Source organism: Electrona antarctica, assembly GCF_951216825.1.
Source record: "Electrona antarctica genome assembly, chromosome: 17".
NCBI classification, from domain to species: Eukaryota; Metazoa; Chordata; class Actinopteri; order Myctophiformes; family Myctophidae; genus Electrona; species Electrona antarctica.
In genome coordinates, this window is record NC_136798.1 from 11,489,589 (window position 1) to 11,505,680 (window position 16,092).

At 48.7% G+C, this 16,092-nt stretch overlaps 1 protein-coding gene across 1 annotated transcript in view; it reads right to left on the minus strand.

Annotated features, from left to right (window-relative positions):
• Positions 1-5,304: 5,304 nt before the first annotated feature.
• The window catches only part of LOC306941348 (NHS-like protein 1), a 132,953-nt gene continuing 122,165 nt past the window's right edge, over positions 5,305-16,092 (minus strand). The window contains 5 exon segments of the mRNA XM_079526770.1: positions 5,305-6,993; positions 10,232-10,358; positions 12,203-15,181; positions 15,184-15,307; positions 15,310-15,614. Coding sequence (XP_079382896.1) covers positions 6,318-6,993; positions 10,232-10,358; positions 12,203-15,181; positions 15,184-15,307; positions 15,310-15,614 — 4,211 coding nt within the window. The 3' untranslated portion in view covers positions 5,305-6,317.

Genomic DNA, 16,092 nt, shown 5'->3' on the forward strand with positions numbered 1-16,092 from the left:
GGTTTGATGAGGTCAGTGTTGTGATCTTCATATATGGAGACGGCCATATATGGATTGTGTCACGAGGCGTGAAATAATCTGTTATGGATTTACTTAGAAATCGTAGAATTATAGACAGATTTTCTACATTGGTCCTGTCCCTTGTCCCATCACTTTTTATACAAAATCCTACAAAATCAGCTTTTGAATATTTTGTCTGGATCTCTGCACTGGAGCCGAGACAGCGGAGTATGTGGCCGCACTGGCCGGTGTTGAGACACTGTTTGTGGGGGGGCATGAACAGCAGCGATAGCCTCTGTGTTAGTAACAGTGCTAACAGATGTGCTAGGGACTGCACTCACTGCAGAGGCAGAAGCAGCACTAGGCTTGCTTTTGCTTATAGGCTTTAACTTTAAGAAACGATGCATTGATTGATTGATTGAAGAATTTATTAACAGTTTGCAGAATGACAGTACATTTCAAGCACAAACTCAATACAAAGGCTGTTAACTGTGAGTGGACGACCCAATTAAGCATTACACTTGTTTCCAATAGGGTCCACCATGTTCAAATCATCAAAACATTTAGAGACGTACAAATAGACACTTCTATAGACAGAACAGGAATTCATCATAAAGGAGGTAAAAAGGGAAAAGAAATATATACAGTGAGTGCATGTCGCTCTCTTTCTTGCTATACTACCAGCAGAGTGAGCAGACGGGACGGTCACGGGAGCACCGAGAGAGTGATTGTTTGCGAAACTTTATATTCTTTTAGAAAAAAAATCACTGAAACGTATTTTCAAATTTTCTGTGTTTGAGCACAGAGCCATCTCCTGATTCGTGGATCCGTTGCTGGAGGCGTGGTTATGTGTAGGGGGTTTTCGACGCGGCTCATTCTCCTCAGTGTGTGTTCTGAACTAACCTCGCCTCACCAGGCTTCCCACCACCTCGGAGGAAACATGTTCTGAACACTTCTCTGTTGTGCTCATAATTCATTTGCTAGTCGTCGGGTCCCTCCACCTCGCTACCGAGACACAACTTTTGCGGTATGCGTTCATTGTTGGGTCTAAAAGTGCTGCGCAGTGCCCACCCAATCAGAAACGGTACAGATATTTTGTGATATTTTTTATAGGAAAAAAAATAAAGGATCCCCATAACTTTTGATTGGGTGGGCACGGACGGTGAGAACCGGCCTCTCCCTGCCTAACGCAGGAACCTATATCTTCACCGCCGGCAGCCCTAAACGGCGTGCGAACGGTACCCACCCCCCAGAAGTGAGTGCACAAACAAACAGCTCAGCTGGCTCAATACGCCAGCAACGCGAACAGAGCTCCGCTCTCCAGACACACGGACACACCGTATCGTACTGAGCGAAACAGTTTTATAGTTTCTCCTTCCTTCCTCAAACTAAACTAATCATGTCCAGCCGTGAATGATCAGCGTGGCACACGTCTCTCACACTCAGGTGACGGTGATTGACAAGTTCAGGTTCACTACACTATCCAGGGAATTGACAAGGAGTGGGTAAACTGAAATGAAAGTTCCAAACATGAAATCTTGTTTAGAATTTGAGATGTTTACAGTGCTTTGTCTGTCACCCGTATCTGCAAATAAATGCAATAATTGAATATCTCGATGGTGGAGAGAGAACTCAGGATCAGTAAAGAGAAATCAGGATACAGGATAAACAAGTGAAATTTAAAGTAACGAATCAAAACAAAAAAATGAACAGACAAAATTAGAAGTGGAAACGCTATGAAATGCTGAAACTGATGAATTATCTTTTTTGGGTTCTCTCTCCTGATTGGATGAAATTTGTGAAAATCTGAAAATGTATTTTCAGGCTGAGCTTGTAGATCGGCTATTTTAGGCAAAGATAATTAGTGCATAGCAAAAACAAAAGGGGAGCTACTAGTATTTAGCCCTTGGGAATCAGGTCAACTAAGTATAGGGTTTAAATGGTTAAAGAGCTGGAGATATGGGGAGACCTATTACTAAACAAACACTCTGTAGCAATGATTACTATCAGTATATATATAGAGCCTTACATTTCTAACCTTTTTTGATGGGCACTAGCCCCTCCAATGCCTGCCTTTCAGAAATGGCATCATGTGGCAGCCAAGTTTATGGACTTTTAACGTTTGTCTTTAAGCATGCCCCTCAAAAAACAGGATTCCGCCATGTGGCAGTCAGGTCTATGGACCTTTAATGAATGCTTTAAGCAGTGATGTCATGTGGCAGCCACAGTGGGCGCCCCTCACTTCACGTGTGATTTTGCCTTTGTGTCTGTGTGTACCACGGAGGCACAGAATGTGATTTGATTGGCTGAGCACGTAATGTGATGATGTATGATGACCCTCACTTCACACGAGTGTGATTTTGTTTTAACCAAAGACAAAGAATATCACGTAACAGCACCTTTAAGGGTCCTTATTACCTAACACTTTTGGTGGTATATATATTTTTGAGTGGTGTAAACCACTCCTACAACTGGCTTTGTTAGTTTACGTGTCTGTCCGTACCAAAAAAAATGAGCATGGTTGCTATGGTCACCCAGTTCACACGGGTGTGATTTCATTACGTCTACGTGTCTGTTCGTACCAAAAAATGAGCATGGTGCATTGTGATTGGCCGGAATGAGACATTACGTCACTGACATTACGTCAGTGACCACAGCTGATCAGGCTATATAAGACCTTACACCACTCAGTTCACACAGGTGTGATTTTTTTTAGGCAGAGAGCAGTGAATACGGTAGAAGGGATAGGAGGTCTAGTGATTGATGCCTGTCAGCCAGGTGGAAAGATTACTGTCTGAGGAAAAGCAAAAGGCAGCTGGAGTTGATGGTGTTGATGGCAACATACATTCTGCATAAATAATGTATAGATTGTATAAAAAAAATCACACCCGTGTGAACCGAGTGGTGCAACTCCCCTCTCCCCCTGCCTCTCTCTCTCTCATTAGCAGGCAACAGTGCAGCACTATCTCTCTCTCTGTTTCTGGCACAACAGCACCACTTTTGCCCCTACTGGTACTCTAAACATAGTAACATAGTCACATAGTCCCATAGTGACATTGATGTTCCTTGGAGTGGTTGCACCACTCAAAAATGTCTTCAGGAAATGGGAAAACCATGCTGTGGTCAACGGATCTTATGTAATTATTATTTAAGACACAAGCTCTTGTTAATACTTTTCATTGATTGAATATTTATAAAACCCACAGACTTAACGGCTTTCACTAATATTAATAGCAAAACGCAAAAGAAGAGCAGCTCTACAAACAATGCGATGCATTGTGAACTTGTAGATGACACTGTAGTATGACGTATAGGGCCCTATACGTGAAGTATAAGGCATCGTTTAGGAAAAAATCACAAAAAGCTTAAATATGGAGATACAGGGCAGTATTGCTATAGCTTATGCATCTGATGAATCTGCCTCCTCCTCGCCCCTCGGGACCCTCTGACATGATGAAATCTGGACAGGCAGGGGGCCGATCGGCCCAACGTAGAATGGTGAGCGGTTTGACATAACATCTCTACAGGGAAAAGAGGAAGGTTGCAGGGTCACATTTACGCCTTGTCATCATGGTGGAGATAGGAAACACAAGTGTAGGTCACAGACTGTTATACGATGATGCAAGTTTTCTTTCTTTTTTGTGCCAGCGGTAGAGACTATTATTGGCTGTGCCTGTGAGTCAGTGTGTTCTAATGGGATGTCCAGAAGGAGAGAAAGGGACATAACCGATGACCCCATATGGGGAGGGAGTGGCCGGGATGGGTGAGTGATGCCCTATAGAGTTATCTGGATGACGGATGAGCATTGGTACCATGGCGACCGCCCAAATGAGGTAGTTCATTTGGGGTGCTGGGCTGGCAGATGGCTGTGAATCACACAGAGAGGTGGCTGGAAAGAGGGAGAGTAGGAGAAAGAGAGAAAGACGAGAAATCTGACAACACTTTAAATATCACCATGTTTTTTATTACACAGATATACACAAAGAGGGTTAGCGGTTTGGTTTGCTTTACCTCAACCCCTAGTTCATAACGTCATCATCCCCCCCTGTCTCCCCTCCCTCTCCATATGTCAGCTTAACAAGATTGAGACTTCATAGGCGTCCCGTCGTGAGATGAGACCGAGTGCTCGATCATGTCCCGGGGCCGAGCTGCCCAGGAGACACACTTTGGTCACAGGTGATTAAACCGCTTGCTGTTATGGCTGTTAAAGAGGTTAAGAAGTCTCATGCCTGTCACCTCAGTTTGTCACACACATTTACTCAGCATTTAAGCACCAGAGTGGGATTTTCATGACTCATTGCGGTATGAGTACAAAAAAAAGGCAATTAAATGTTCAAATATATTCTTGGTCTTAAAGCTGCACTATATAACATTCCTCTTCTACCCTGGACATTAACCCGGTTTAGTGCTGACATTGTTATCATTGAGCTAGTAGAGCTTGTCTGCTTGCTCAGGGGATAAATTGACTCTTGACCTGCAAAGGGATGTAATGCAAACTTGTAGATCTGCTTGTCGATCTGGTATTTTAAAAGGAAAAAATATATATATTTCAAATCATTTTTAAATTAAAACGGATTATCGATTATTTTGCTATAACCGATTCATTCAATTAACTGTTGCACCTCTAGTTGTATGCACCATAATGCAAACTATTTGGTAGGTATTGAAAGGAACACAAGTGGACACAGTGGAATAAAGCTTTGTAAACATGGCACGTGGACAGTGAACAAGGCTCTATGTTTGTCCCCTGTACGTCCAGATCCCTCCTAACCCAATCCCCAGTCTTTCCGTCCAGATCCCTCCTAACCCAATCCCCAGTCTTTCCATTGCCTACTATCTGGCTGCTGGTAGGCTGAGACCAGGGTGCCGCAATGCAGTCACCCCATTTAAAAAATAAATACCGGTAGTCTACAAAAATGAAACCATTCCTTACCAACAGAGGACTCAAAAGTATTTGAAAATAAGTCTAAGTTACTTAAAACACCTTTCTATCTATTTACATAAAGAACCTTGTAAAACTGCAGAATGAAAATCAAGAAATCTAGCGATCTTAATCATTTAAGCCCTAGAAGGTTCTTGTATGTCTCATCACATTTCTTAAATCTGGACCATATGCATTCTGATCGCAGAAAAAACGAACACAAATTCAAGATTGTGTTCACATCAGGATAAACAGCAGGCTGTTTAATTCTAGAGCTCTTTGGTAACCAACATAAGCGGAACAGGAAAGAGATGTTTTTGCTTTTCCCCCATTAATGTAATTCATAGTTTTACATTTTTAAATTCACACTTCATTTCCAAACATGTGAGTCATGACGCCACTGGTTTAATAAAACAATCTTTAAACACATAGTTGTTTTTTAATGTCACCAACAAACAAAGATAAAGGAACATATATGAACAATGCAAACTCTACAAACTCAAAATCAATGGTTTTGTGTACACCCAACCATTGCCCAATTCATGACCACCACTAGGGGGCAGCACTTTGCAGCCCTCACTAGAGGGCAGCACTCTGCAGGTGCCATTGACCACTGAAAATACCAGCTCTGCAAACTAAACGGCTTGCCTCAGAAATGTAAAGAGAAACATGGCAGGAACGATAGATGGAACTGTACCTTGGAGTTATCTGTTGTACCTTTCCAGATATTCATTCCAGAGTATGGGTGTTTTTAAGCCAACACTAGCAAGCTATGGTGTTGTAAAATGTCCTATAAAGCTAATAGGTAAGAAGCAGAAAGCCGAGAAGATCTAAAAGGCAAGGCCCTTAGCATACCCTTCCACTCTGTTCAGGCAGCTCCAGCTACTTAGCACCACAGCAGCAATATTAAACTAAACAACTCCTCACTTTTCAATTCCTTCATTTCACATTAGCTTGCCACTATACTTATCCTTTAGAGAAACCATTACAAATGGAACGCGGTCTTCTGCATTTGTTTGGAATCAGCACCAGCTCTAACAGGATAGAGTAAAAATTTGCAAAACAAATGAAAAACTAAACTTGGAACACCAGGCTTAAAACTGTTCTTGTAACACAAAGCATGAGTCATCAACATAAGCAGATTTGATTTGTATGAAATTAGTTTTTGAAAAGCTGAACCAGGTCTTCACATCAGACTAAGTACATCCTAGTCCATGATCGGACTACACCAGACCACACCAGGGCATGAGGAGTCCCTTTGCTTGGACCTGTGGCCAAGGGGTGGTGCCCAGAGAGTTGTCGCTAGAGGGCCTCCTAGTGGCTCCTTGTCCTGCTAACTCCCTGGTAGCCATGAATAAGTTCATCTCCCCAATATCCACGGGGAGTGCTCTGCTCTTTAACTGCTGCTCTCTTCAGATAAAGTGCCATTAGAGTCTTGGAGCAAAGAGAGAGTCCGGGCTAGGGGACTGGACAAGCTGTCTGTGGTGTCTCCGTATTCACTCTCGGCCAGCTCTCCCTCGCGCTCACAGATCACAGTCATGGGGCTGCTTAGGAGACGGCAACGTGAGTTATACTTGCTGCTGGCTGCGGAGGGCGGAGTGCGCGAGCGGCCGTACTTCATCCCGCCAAGAGGCAAACAGAATGAAGTCGGCGAGGAGAGGGCCAGTCCGTCACTGCGGTTCCACTCATCTGGCACCCTCTTACTGCGGCCTGGGGAAGCGCAGGGGCTGTGCAGGGCTATTGGCGAGGACGGTGAGGCGGTGGTGGGGTCTAATGCCGATTCCGAGCGTGTCCTCTGGAAAGTAGGTGCAGTTGAGCGCAGCATCTCGGTGGCAGACATTCTGAAGCTGGTCTCGGAGCGGCTGCCCTTCTTCAGGAGCAGGGCCTTGAAGGTGTCACTGCTGGTGGCCGACTTGCGGATGTTGCGCTGGATGGAGCCGGACTGGCGGGGCAGTGGGGTCACCGGGCTCGGGGACGTCGCTGTGGGAGTGACGGGCGGAGACTGTGAATTGGTCCCCCCCTTTGCCTTGTCCTCCTCAGACTCCTTCCGACCCAGGACCTTCCTCTTGGACCTAAACAAAGATGCAGAAAGCCAGGTTATTACATTTTTTGTTGAAATCTGAGTAATTTAAGTGCAGTGTAAGCAGTGTAAAATATTATGGGAGGCGAAGTAGGAGATAAGTAAAACAAACAATATGACATTTTTGCAAGACATACGGTACTCTTGGGAAGGGAGGCACATGTAAGTTACAAACTTTCATTGTGGTACTATATTTGGGCTAACTGACCACACTTAATATAGCTCAGATTAGCTACTGGCATACACAACTGCGACCAGCGTCCCAGTTTGCCATATGTCAACAATGCCCAGAGCGATGGTGCATCACATTGTAAGTGTTAAAGAAGCACAGAGTGGCATTATTTCCTCAAAAAGGGGAAGCTTTTACTGAAATGCAAGAACTTGTGTTAAGGAAATTGCAGATACTGCAGCTCTGCAGGAATGCTTAGAGATGGCACAATGGAATTAGTCACACAACCTGGGAAACATGCCCAGAGCCGTTTTTAATCACGAGGACAATCCAGTCTTCTCTCAGTAGGTGGTGAAAAATGAGTTGACTGCAAAGTCCACATTGCGGCTACAATACTGTACATAGCATAGCAATAAAGCTGAAGCTAGCATATATGAGAAGGTTTTTTTTTGGGGGGGGGGGGCATAATTAATCTCTGGTCCAGAGGTTGTACTGCAGGATTATTGATGCTAATGCAATGCTAGTGTCGCCATGGCGTTTGAAAACAAGGCCAGCCAATTACAGGATGGGGGCTACTTGCCGCTCCGCACCTCACTAGACATGGAGCACCCAAGATCTGCGTTCCCTCGCTGTGCAAGGGGGAGGGGGAGGGAGGGGGCGAGAAGGAGAAGAGGAGAGAAGGAGACAGTGAAAGACCTGGGGAAAAAAGGTGATGAAGGAGAAGGATTTGGTGGTAAAAGTAAGAGGGGATCAGGAGGCAGGGAGACCAAACCTTTAATCCTCAGATCAGACCCAGAGACTAAGAGGTTTAAATAAATGCTTCCATCTATTATTATAGAGAATCTACATAGTGGGAGGTCAGTAGGGTAGACATTACAACAGAACATACACAGGACTTACAACATGAAGGTAGAGATTGAGTCTGGGATGGCTGCAGGAATGTGCACCCACCCATGCCCTAAATTCAACCTCCATTTAACATAGTCTCCTGGGAGTTCCCTCTGCACATTAAAGCATCTGCATTACATAACGTCTCTCTCGCATGCTCGCTCACACACTCGCAGGAGTTGCATGCAGACACACACTGACTTCACTGAACCCAGACAATGCTGCTGTAAGCACAGCATCAGAATGACACAGAAAAACATGCAGATGGACACAAAAAACAGAGATGTTACAAATCCATAGTAGCCTGGTAAACACACCAGAAAGCTACATAACAGAACTCTTGAGTACGATGATGATCGATTCCTTTCCCTTTATGTTATTTTCCGGAGGATCCCCTCAGCTCCTGCAGAAGCTGTGCAAACCATCCATTTGATTTCTTTCAGATTCAGTCCCCTTGCTAACCCTGTGCGTGCGTGCGTGCGTGCGTGCGTGCGTGCGTGCGTGCGTGCGTGCGTGTGTGTGTGTGAGACAGAGAGAGAAGAGAGTGAGAGACGTTGTGGAAGTGGTGTGAATGACCACAGAGAAGAAGAGGGATATTGAGCGGGTGAGAGCTGGTGGAGAGGATTGAGGAGAGAGAGGAGAGGAGAAGAGGTAGGCAGCTCGAGGCAGAAAAATAACGTAAATATATTTAGTCTGGCTGACCTTGGGTCAGCAGATAGCAGCTGGTGTTCGAGTCTCATTGTCCACACACTGTACTACGGCCTCTGCATCTCTGGGCAAACAAACCCTCATATATGGGGCTCGACAAAGCAATGTACGTCTATGCATTATTACATAAATAGCACAAAAAGGGCCCTTGTAGTGCACTGTTTGGCTTTTTTGGGGGGCACTGTCTGCCACGAAAGCCTGGTTTTATTCCCCACTGGCTGTGTGTGTTTGTGTTAAACTGCCCCTCCAGCACTAACGCTGTGTTCTACTGCATACTGTGGGTGAGGAAGAGCATCCATGACCAGAGCCAGTAACACACACACACACACACACACACACACACACACACACACACACACACACACACACACACACACACACACACACACACACACACACACACACACACACACACACACACACACACACACACACACACACACACACACACACACACACACACACACACACACCAAACAGTAAACAAACACAACCCCGGTGCAATGCTTATGCGTGCATGTACGAAGAAGCCTCATACATTTAATTAAAGTGCACAATAAATCGTACTACTATCCTCACATGTGTGCAAACTTGTGCGAGCATGCACTTACTCTACTCGTGTATTATGCATTGCACACACACACGCACACAGTCCATAAATACAACCTCAACCCAAAGCCAGCAGAAATACAATCCCATGAAATGAAATCCTGTGATGTTCAAGAGAGCCGAAATGGCTGAACATGACCATGAAAGAGGCACACACACACACACACACACACACAAACACACAAGCTAGTGGGTTGCATGAGAAATGTATGCATGTTCCCTTTGAAGCACAGAGGCACGCATACTGTATGTGAGACTAGCGTAGAGCACGGAGACAGAGTGACATAGAGAGACACAGACTCGCTCTCCCGTGGCTTCTAACCTAGATTAGGGCTAGTGGTGGTTGGGGGGGGGGGGGGTTGTCGGGAGGCTTAATAATGAATGGACTTGGAGTGACAGCCTGCTCGGAACATGCTACTGTACGTATCTCCCTGCCCGATTCTGGTCAGCCTCAGAATGCATAGCCGATGATGCATCTATATGCTGTCACTGACAGGCGAGACGCTATTTATCACTATGGGAATGGGACAGCCCAGGCTGAAGTTATGACTGGGAGGTGGGGGGCAGGGCAGGAGAGGAGAGGAGAGGAGGAGAGGAGAGGGGGTGGGAGAGGAGAGGCTGAGTGGTAACAAGGATGGAAGGATCGGAGGTTTAAAGGTGACATGTTGAGGGTAATGACTGACAGAGAAATTGAGGGATGGACATAAACACTGCACAGGGAGAGAGAAAGAGAGATCACGTTATTGGAAAATCTAACAAGCAACCTTCAAAAAAAGGGAAACACCACCGCCGGAGAGGATAAAAGATGAGGACAGTTTGAGTTTGCCGACGTGTTGAACGGCGAAGCAAAACATACCTGTGGATGGCAGCGAAGAGGTCCTCTGTGGTGCGGGGCCGCGTCGGGGTCACCATGTCCCCCCGACCGGCCCCGTTAACAGTGCGGGCCGGCGAAAGGTCACCCGTGCTGGAGTCAAACACGTCACCTGGAGCAGAAAGAGCGAGGCAGGGAAAGAGTCACACACACGTGTTCATGTACATGACAAACACCCACACACATGATGCAGCACTTTGACACGCAGCAACATGCAGACAGGTTGCGTTTCCCCCCTCAGCAAAGGTCAGACGGATTACCGGCAGAGTGACAACACACACACGCACACGCACACACACGCACACACACACACTCTCTCTCTGTCACACACACACACACACACACACACACACAGGTCAGATATCCTTCGTCCCGTAGCGAGCAGAGACCTGGATGCTAATGAATGGATGCTGAGGTGGTGTGTGAGGTTGATGCAGGACTGTCTCCTTACATTCTCTTTCTCGCTTCAGAAATATTCCCCTCTCTTTCTATCCGGTCTTTCTGCACTTTGCATTCTGCTCTCTCCCTCTCTCGCATCTCTCGCACCTCGCTCGCGTGTGCCTGCACTTCCACTGCCTGAACCGCTGCAGGCAATCTCACGTTACGCCACCTCCCCTCTGATACGATGGAGCCCCTCCCCTCCCCCTAAACACATCTCCACCGGGACACTTGCCCCATCCCTTACCTTAGCAAGAGAGAGAGAGAGAGAGAGAGAGAAAGGAGAGACGGAGCGAGAGAGAAATTGAGGAGAGTGGTGGAATAGGGAGGAAAGCAGGACAGAGCCAGGGAGAAAAGTAACACAGGACAGGACGCAGCGAGCTTGATAAGAGGGAAAAGGGAGAGAGGCTGGAGCAGAGTGAGGGAGTGAATACTTGAAAACCAGGATGTGGGGGCTGAAAAAAAGATGAGCTCAGGACAAAACAGAGAAGGGGAGAGGGAATGGCAGCAGGAGCCATAGCAGAGAGAGAGGGGGGGGGGAGAGGGAGAGGAAGGGAGGGAGGGAAAGAGAGAGAGAGAGAGAGAGAGAGAGAGAGAGAGAGGGGAAGGGAGGGAGGGAGGGAGGGAGAGAGAGGCTGCGGCAGTTGTGGATAAGCCTCTCTGAGAGAACTCAGAGTGAAGGAGGAAGAGGCAGGACAGCTGGCTATCTTGATGGCTATCTTGATGACATTCAATAGATTTTCACCATATAGAGGGGAAAGTATTCAATCGATACCATGTTTAGCCACAGGATTTTGAAGCTTTTAACTTCACCAAACAAAGCCCGAAAGCTAGATAAAATGCCCCTAAGGAAACTAGCAGTAAAACCTGAGTTTATGGCCCAAGTGATTTCATCCCATAAAAATGCAGTCCTCTGAAGAATAAGGTTTTGCTCACATTAAAAACAACCTATAGAAGGTTTTTCCAACTCCAACAATTCAACCTTCCTTTTCTCAATCTTCACACAGTTTTCTACTTTATCTTCACAGTCAAACTGCATTCATAGAAACACTGAGAAACTATCAGAAGCAAGCTCAGCCTGAGTGCTGGCCTCAATAACTCACCAGCACCACCCCATCAATATCAGCACCATCCACATAAGAGTTATTGTAATGGACACATTTCATTTTTATCTTGACGTTATAATATAATATTATGACATTATCATTTGGATATTTGTCTTGAAAAACTACTGCAGTTAAACATCACTGACCAATGTTTTCTGAAAAACATGTTATCAGTGGTGTTGCTAAACCTTTTCATGGCAAGGACGGGACCCCCAAAATTATTTGTATTTGGCTGCGGTCCCCCATCTCAAAATATTTAGATCCAGGGACCCCCAGAAGCAAAGATTTGAGTTAAAGGTTTGTTAAAATTTGCATGCATTTTCATGATTAGCCAAAGTATAAATTCAAGGTTAAAGTGGTTAAAATTGCTTTCCCGGTTTTAATGTGTTAAGTACATTTCAGTGAGACTCACCATTCTCATCCTCCTTGGAGCTGACAGATCCCGTGGTACTGCTCGTTCCATCTCCGTCCTCTTCCTCATCCTCCTCTTCGGGTTCCACTTCATCGCCTCCTTCTTCTTGGGCTTCTCCATTGAAGCCTTGGCTGTGGTTAGGACTGGTGTCCTCGTCTGTGGAGGCAGAGAGCTGGGTGCCCTCTTGGGTCTCTGTGGATGCCTCACAACTGGTTGTCAGAGATTCAGGGCACACTGATGATGACTCAGCTTCCTGTTCCAGTCTTGCACATTCCTTGTCTTTCATTTCATCGTGTTTGCCTCTATGCGGGGCGTCCACTTGGTCTTCAGTGGAAACATGGTTGATTGTCTCCTGAAACTGAGTGGGCAGCGGCTGGCCACTGGTTTTTGGTTGTTGGCCAAATAGTGGGACGATATTGAAAAGCTTGGGCTTCTTGGAGATTACAGGGGGCTTCTGTTTGACGGGAGAGCTTTTGGGGGTCTCTGGGGGACTGGACATTGGTGTCCCCTCTTCCCCCTGCTTTTCTTCCTCTTTTCTGTTTGAGAGGCTATGGCTATGATGCTCAGAGATACCGTTAAGGATGGTGACATCTGGCGGTATGTCTGAGCTCCTGCAGTCTGGTGATAGCTTCTCTAAGAGGTTTGAAACAGGTGACGAGGAGGACTTGCGTGGGCTTTCCACAAGGGAGGAGCAGTTTGACAAGGGAAGCACCGTGGGCTGTTCCTGGGATTTAGACATCTGTGGGTTCTGGGGCTTTAGACTCTGGATGAGGTCTACCTCCGTTTCCAGAGCCATGGCATAGTCCACCTCACCATTGACCGGCTTCTCTGGTCGCTTCACTGAGCGGAGTTGAACACTCTGCAGCGCAAACGGGGTTATGAGGGGCTTGCTGTCCTTGGTAGGGCTGTTGGTCACAGCCAGGGCCACTGGACTAGAAGCACCCCTCGTTGCCTTTGGAGCAAAGAGGGCGACAGAAGGTGGAGCAGGGGCTGGGAGAGGGGGAGGTGGAGGGGGTCCCATGGATGGGAATGGAGGGGGAGGAGGAGGGGGAGGACTGAGAGATCCATTGAAAGACTGGCTAGGGTGGATGAATGCATCGGGGGAAGGCGGAGGGGGGAACTCTGGGGAGGTTGAGCAAGGGGGAGGGCTCAGAGCTGTGCCCTGCGGGGTAGTGGGTAACGGCGGGGGTGGAGGTGGAGCACCGGGGATGGAGGTTGGAGGCGGAGGGGGCGGGAAGGATGGAGGAGGTGGGTGGGGAGCCGAGGACATGGGGGGTAGGGGGGGTGGCAGTGGGGGCGGGGGGCCGCAGCTCTTGAGTGAGTCCGAGGTGTTGGAGGAGAGGGAGGTGGAGGAAGAAGAGACGGAGACGGAGGAGAGGAGCGAGGACTTCCTCTCAGGCACTTTTGGCTTGGGCCGGCCCCCCGAGGGAGACATAGATCTCACAAAGGAGGGCACGGGGGTCCCGGCAGTGGGGGTGTTAGACTGGCTGGAATAGCCGCTGGAGGGGGAGGTGAGTCGGTGAACTCTGTCCGGAGACGAAGTGTTCGTCTTGGCCTTCACTGTCACCCCTCCGTCCTGACCTGGGGCGACCGCCGCCTGGTTGTTGTTGGCATGATGAACGCCACCTCCATTCTGTTGTTCCGCTAGATGAGGACCAGTGGACATGTTAGCTGTGGCGTGAGCCGAGGTCTCCGGTGTCCCCTGATCGCCATGGTTACGGGGATAGTCTATGTAGTAGCCCCAGGACTCTGCGTAGTCAGAGCGCAGACTGCTGGTGTCGCTATGAGCCGGAGTCACGTGGCACAGGGCGTATACATTAGCCGCACCGACGCCGTTAGCATTGACCATTAGCGACGCTGCCGAGCTGGCAGCACTGACGCTACTCTGACTGCGAGGACGCAACACCCAGGGGTCGTCATAGTCACTGCAGGGGCTGTGGGAGGGCGACGATGGGGACGCGCCGCTCCCGTTACCACCCCTCAGCCCCATCTGGAGGCTCTGCTGCAAGCTGGCAATCAGGGTCTCATTGAGCACTGTCCCGTTCACATCGTTAGCTCCGCCGATGGCACTGACACCTCCAAGGGGCTTCTTCCCGCCAGGCTTGCGTCGGAGGGAGTCGGTGCGAGCCGGGGGCAGCGGGGGCTTCTTGGACTTGCGAAGAGAGATGCTGCGGGACAGGGAGCGGTCGCTGCACACGCTGCTGGTGTCGTCCTGGTTGGCCATCTCCCGGCACTCATACATGCTGTGCCTGGTGGCTCGCCCGGCCGCCGCCCCATGGCCCTGGCCGCTGCCGTGGCTGCGCTCTCGCAGACCGGAGTCCAGGTGCATGGAGGTGTAGTAGCCGTCGTTGTCCTGGGAGTAGAGGGAGCTGGAGTCTGTGGTGGTCCTGGAGGACATCTCCAGGCTGCTGTATAGCTGGTTGATGGGGGTGGAACAGCTGGAGGTCAGAGGGCGGCGTGGTGCCACCACGTTCTCGGGTGTGTCATATATCCACTGATCCTCTGGCACACCCGGTGGCGGAGTGGCCGCTAGCGTGCTGTGGCTGTGTACACTGCTGTCCGAGCGGCCTGATTCACTGGGGGGCGATGAGACGACCAGACCACCATCTTGCAGGCCGTGTGTTGGGGTTGAGGTGGCCAGCGCTGGACAGGGGTTGTGGGTGAAGGCAGTGGAACTGGAAGTCAAGGTATTGCTAGAGGTAGCCAGGCTCAGGGGCCTCGCTGTGGGGTAGGCTGAGGCTGGGGAATAGCCAGCGGTATGAAGGGCTATGACTTCCGTCGAGCTGGACAGGGTAGCGTTGGGGATGATGGAAGTCGAGTAGGCAGCATGTGGAGAGACCACACAGGCCGGGCCTCCTCCCCACTCTCTTGCTTGTGACCCCCTCACCTCCTGGGACTTGGGCCTGGGCAGGGTGGCGGTCCTGGGGGCGTTTCTCAGGTGCACCACTGTGTCGTCCACCTGAAGCTTGCCGATCTGCTCTGGGGTGTGGTTTGATCTTCTGACCTGATGGGGGTGCTGCTGTAGATAGGGTCAGCGCTCAGGGACACCCTGGCACCCTGTCGGGGCAGGCTGTGGAAACGAGAGGCGTCTCTGTTCAAGTGAGGAGCAGTACCCGAATGCCGGAGCAGTCACTGCTGGAGACGGACATGCTCCCAGTTGACGTTGACGTCGAAATGCCAGCCATCTGGGCAGCGATGCCCTGTCCCCTCTGAGCCCGGATCCTCCTCATAGAAGGGGGAACAACCTTCACCTCCTCAGTCTGGCAGCCGGAGTCACGGGTGTCGGAACGCGATGAGTTCACGCTCCCAACTCGACCCAGCGCTGAGTTCACGCTCCCAACTCGACCCAGCGTGGAGTACTGTCCTGGGATGAACATGGAATGTGGCCGCAGTTCTCCACCACGTCCTTTTGCTGCAAAGAAAACAAAAGCAAAACAAAAAAGGGAGAGGACATAATGAGTGACAATAATAATACCTCCTGTTCTTCGTCTAGCTTTGTCTCTTAATTTTCTCTGTCACGATGCCTCCTGTTCTATTCTGGCAGACTGTCCATCAGATTAGCTGTGTGGCTGTTGGAACGCTAATTAATTTGATTTGTCATAATTATGTCTCACGCATTAATAACCTCTGGACTTCCTGAGAGAGAGAGAGAGAGAGAGAGAGAGAGAGAGAGAGAGAGAGAGATTCTCTACTATGCATTCTCTCTTTCCTGGCTCTGGGTCTGGCTCTGTCTGATGGAAGAGTGAATGAACCCCAGGGTATGGGACAGACAGCTTGGCCACTGGGCAGCCAAAAAGGCACATGCACTGTTGCACATGTGTGGACACAGAGACACTACACACAGAGGCACAAGCACAAGCGCAAACACAGATACATGCATACAAATGGCA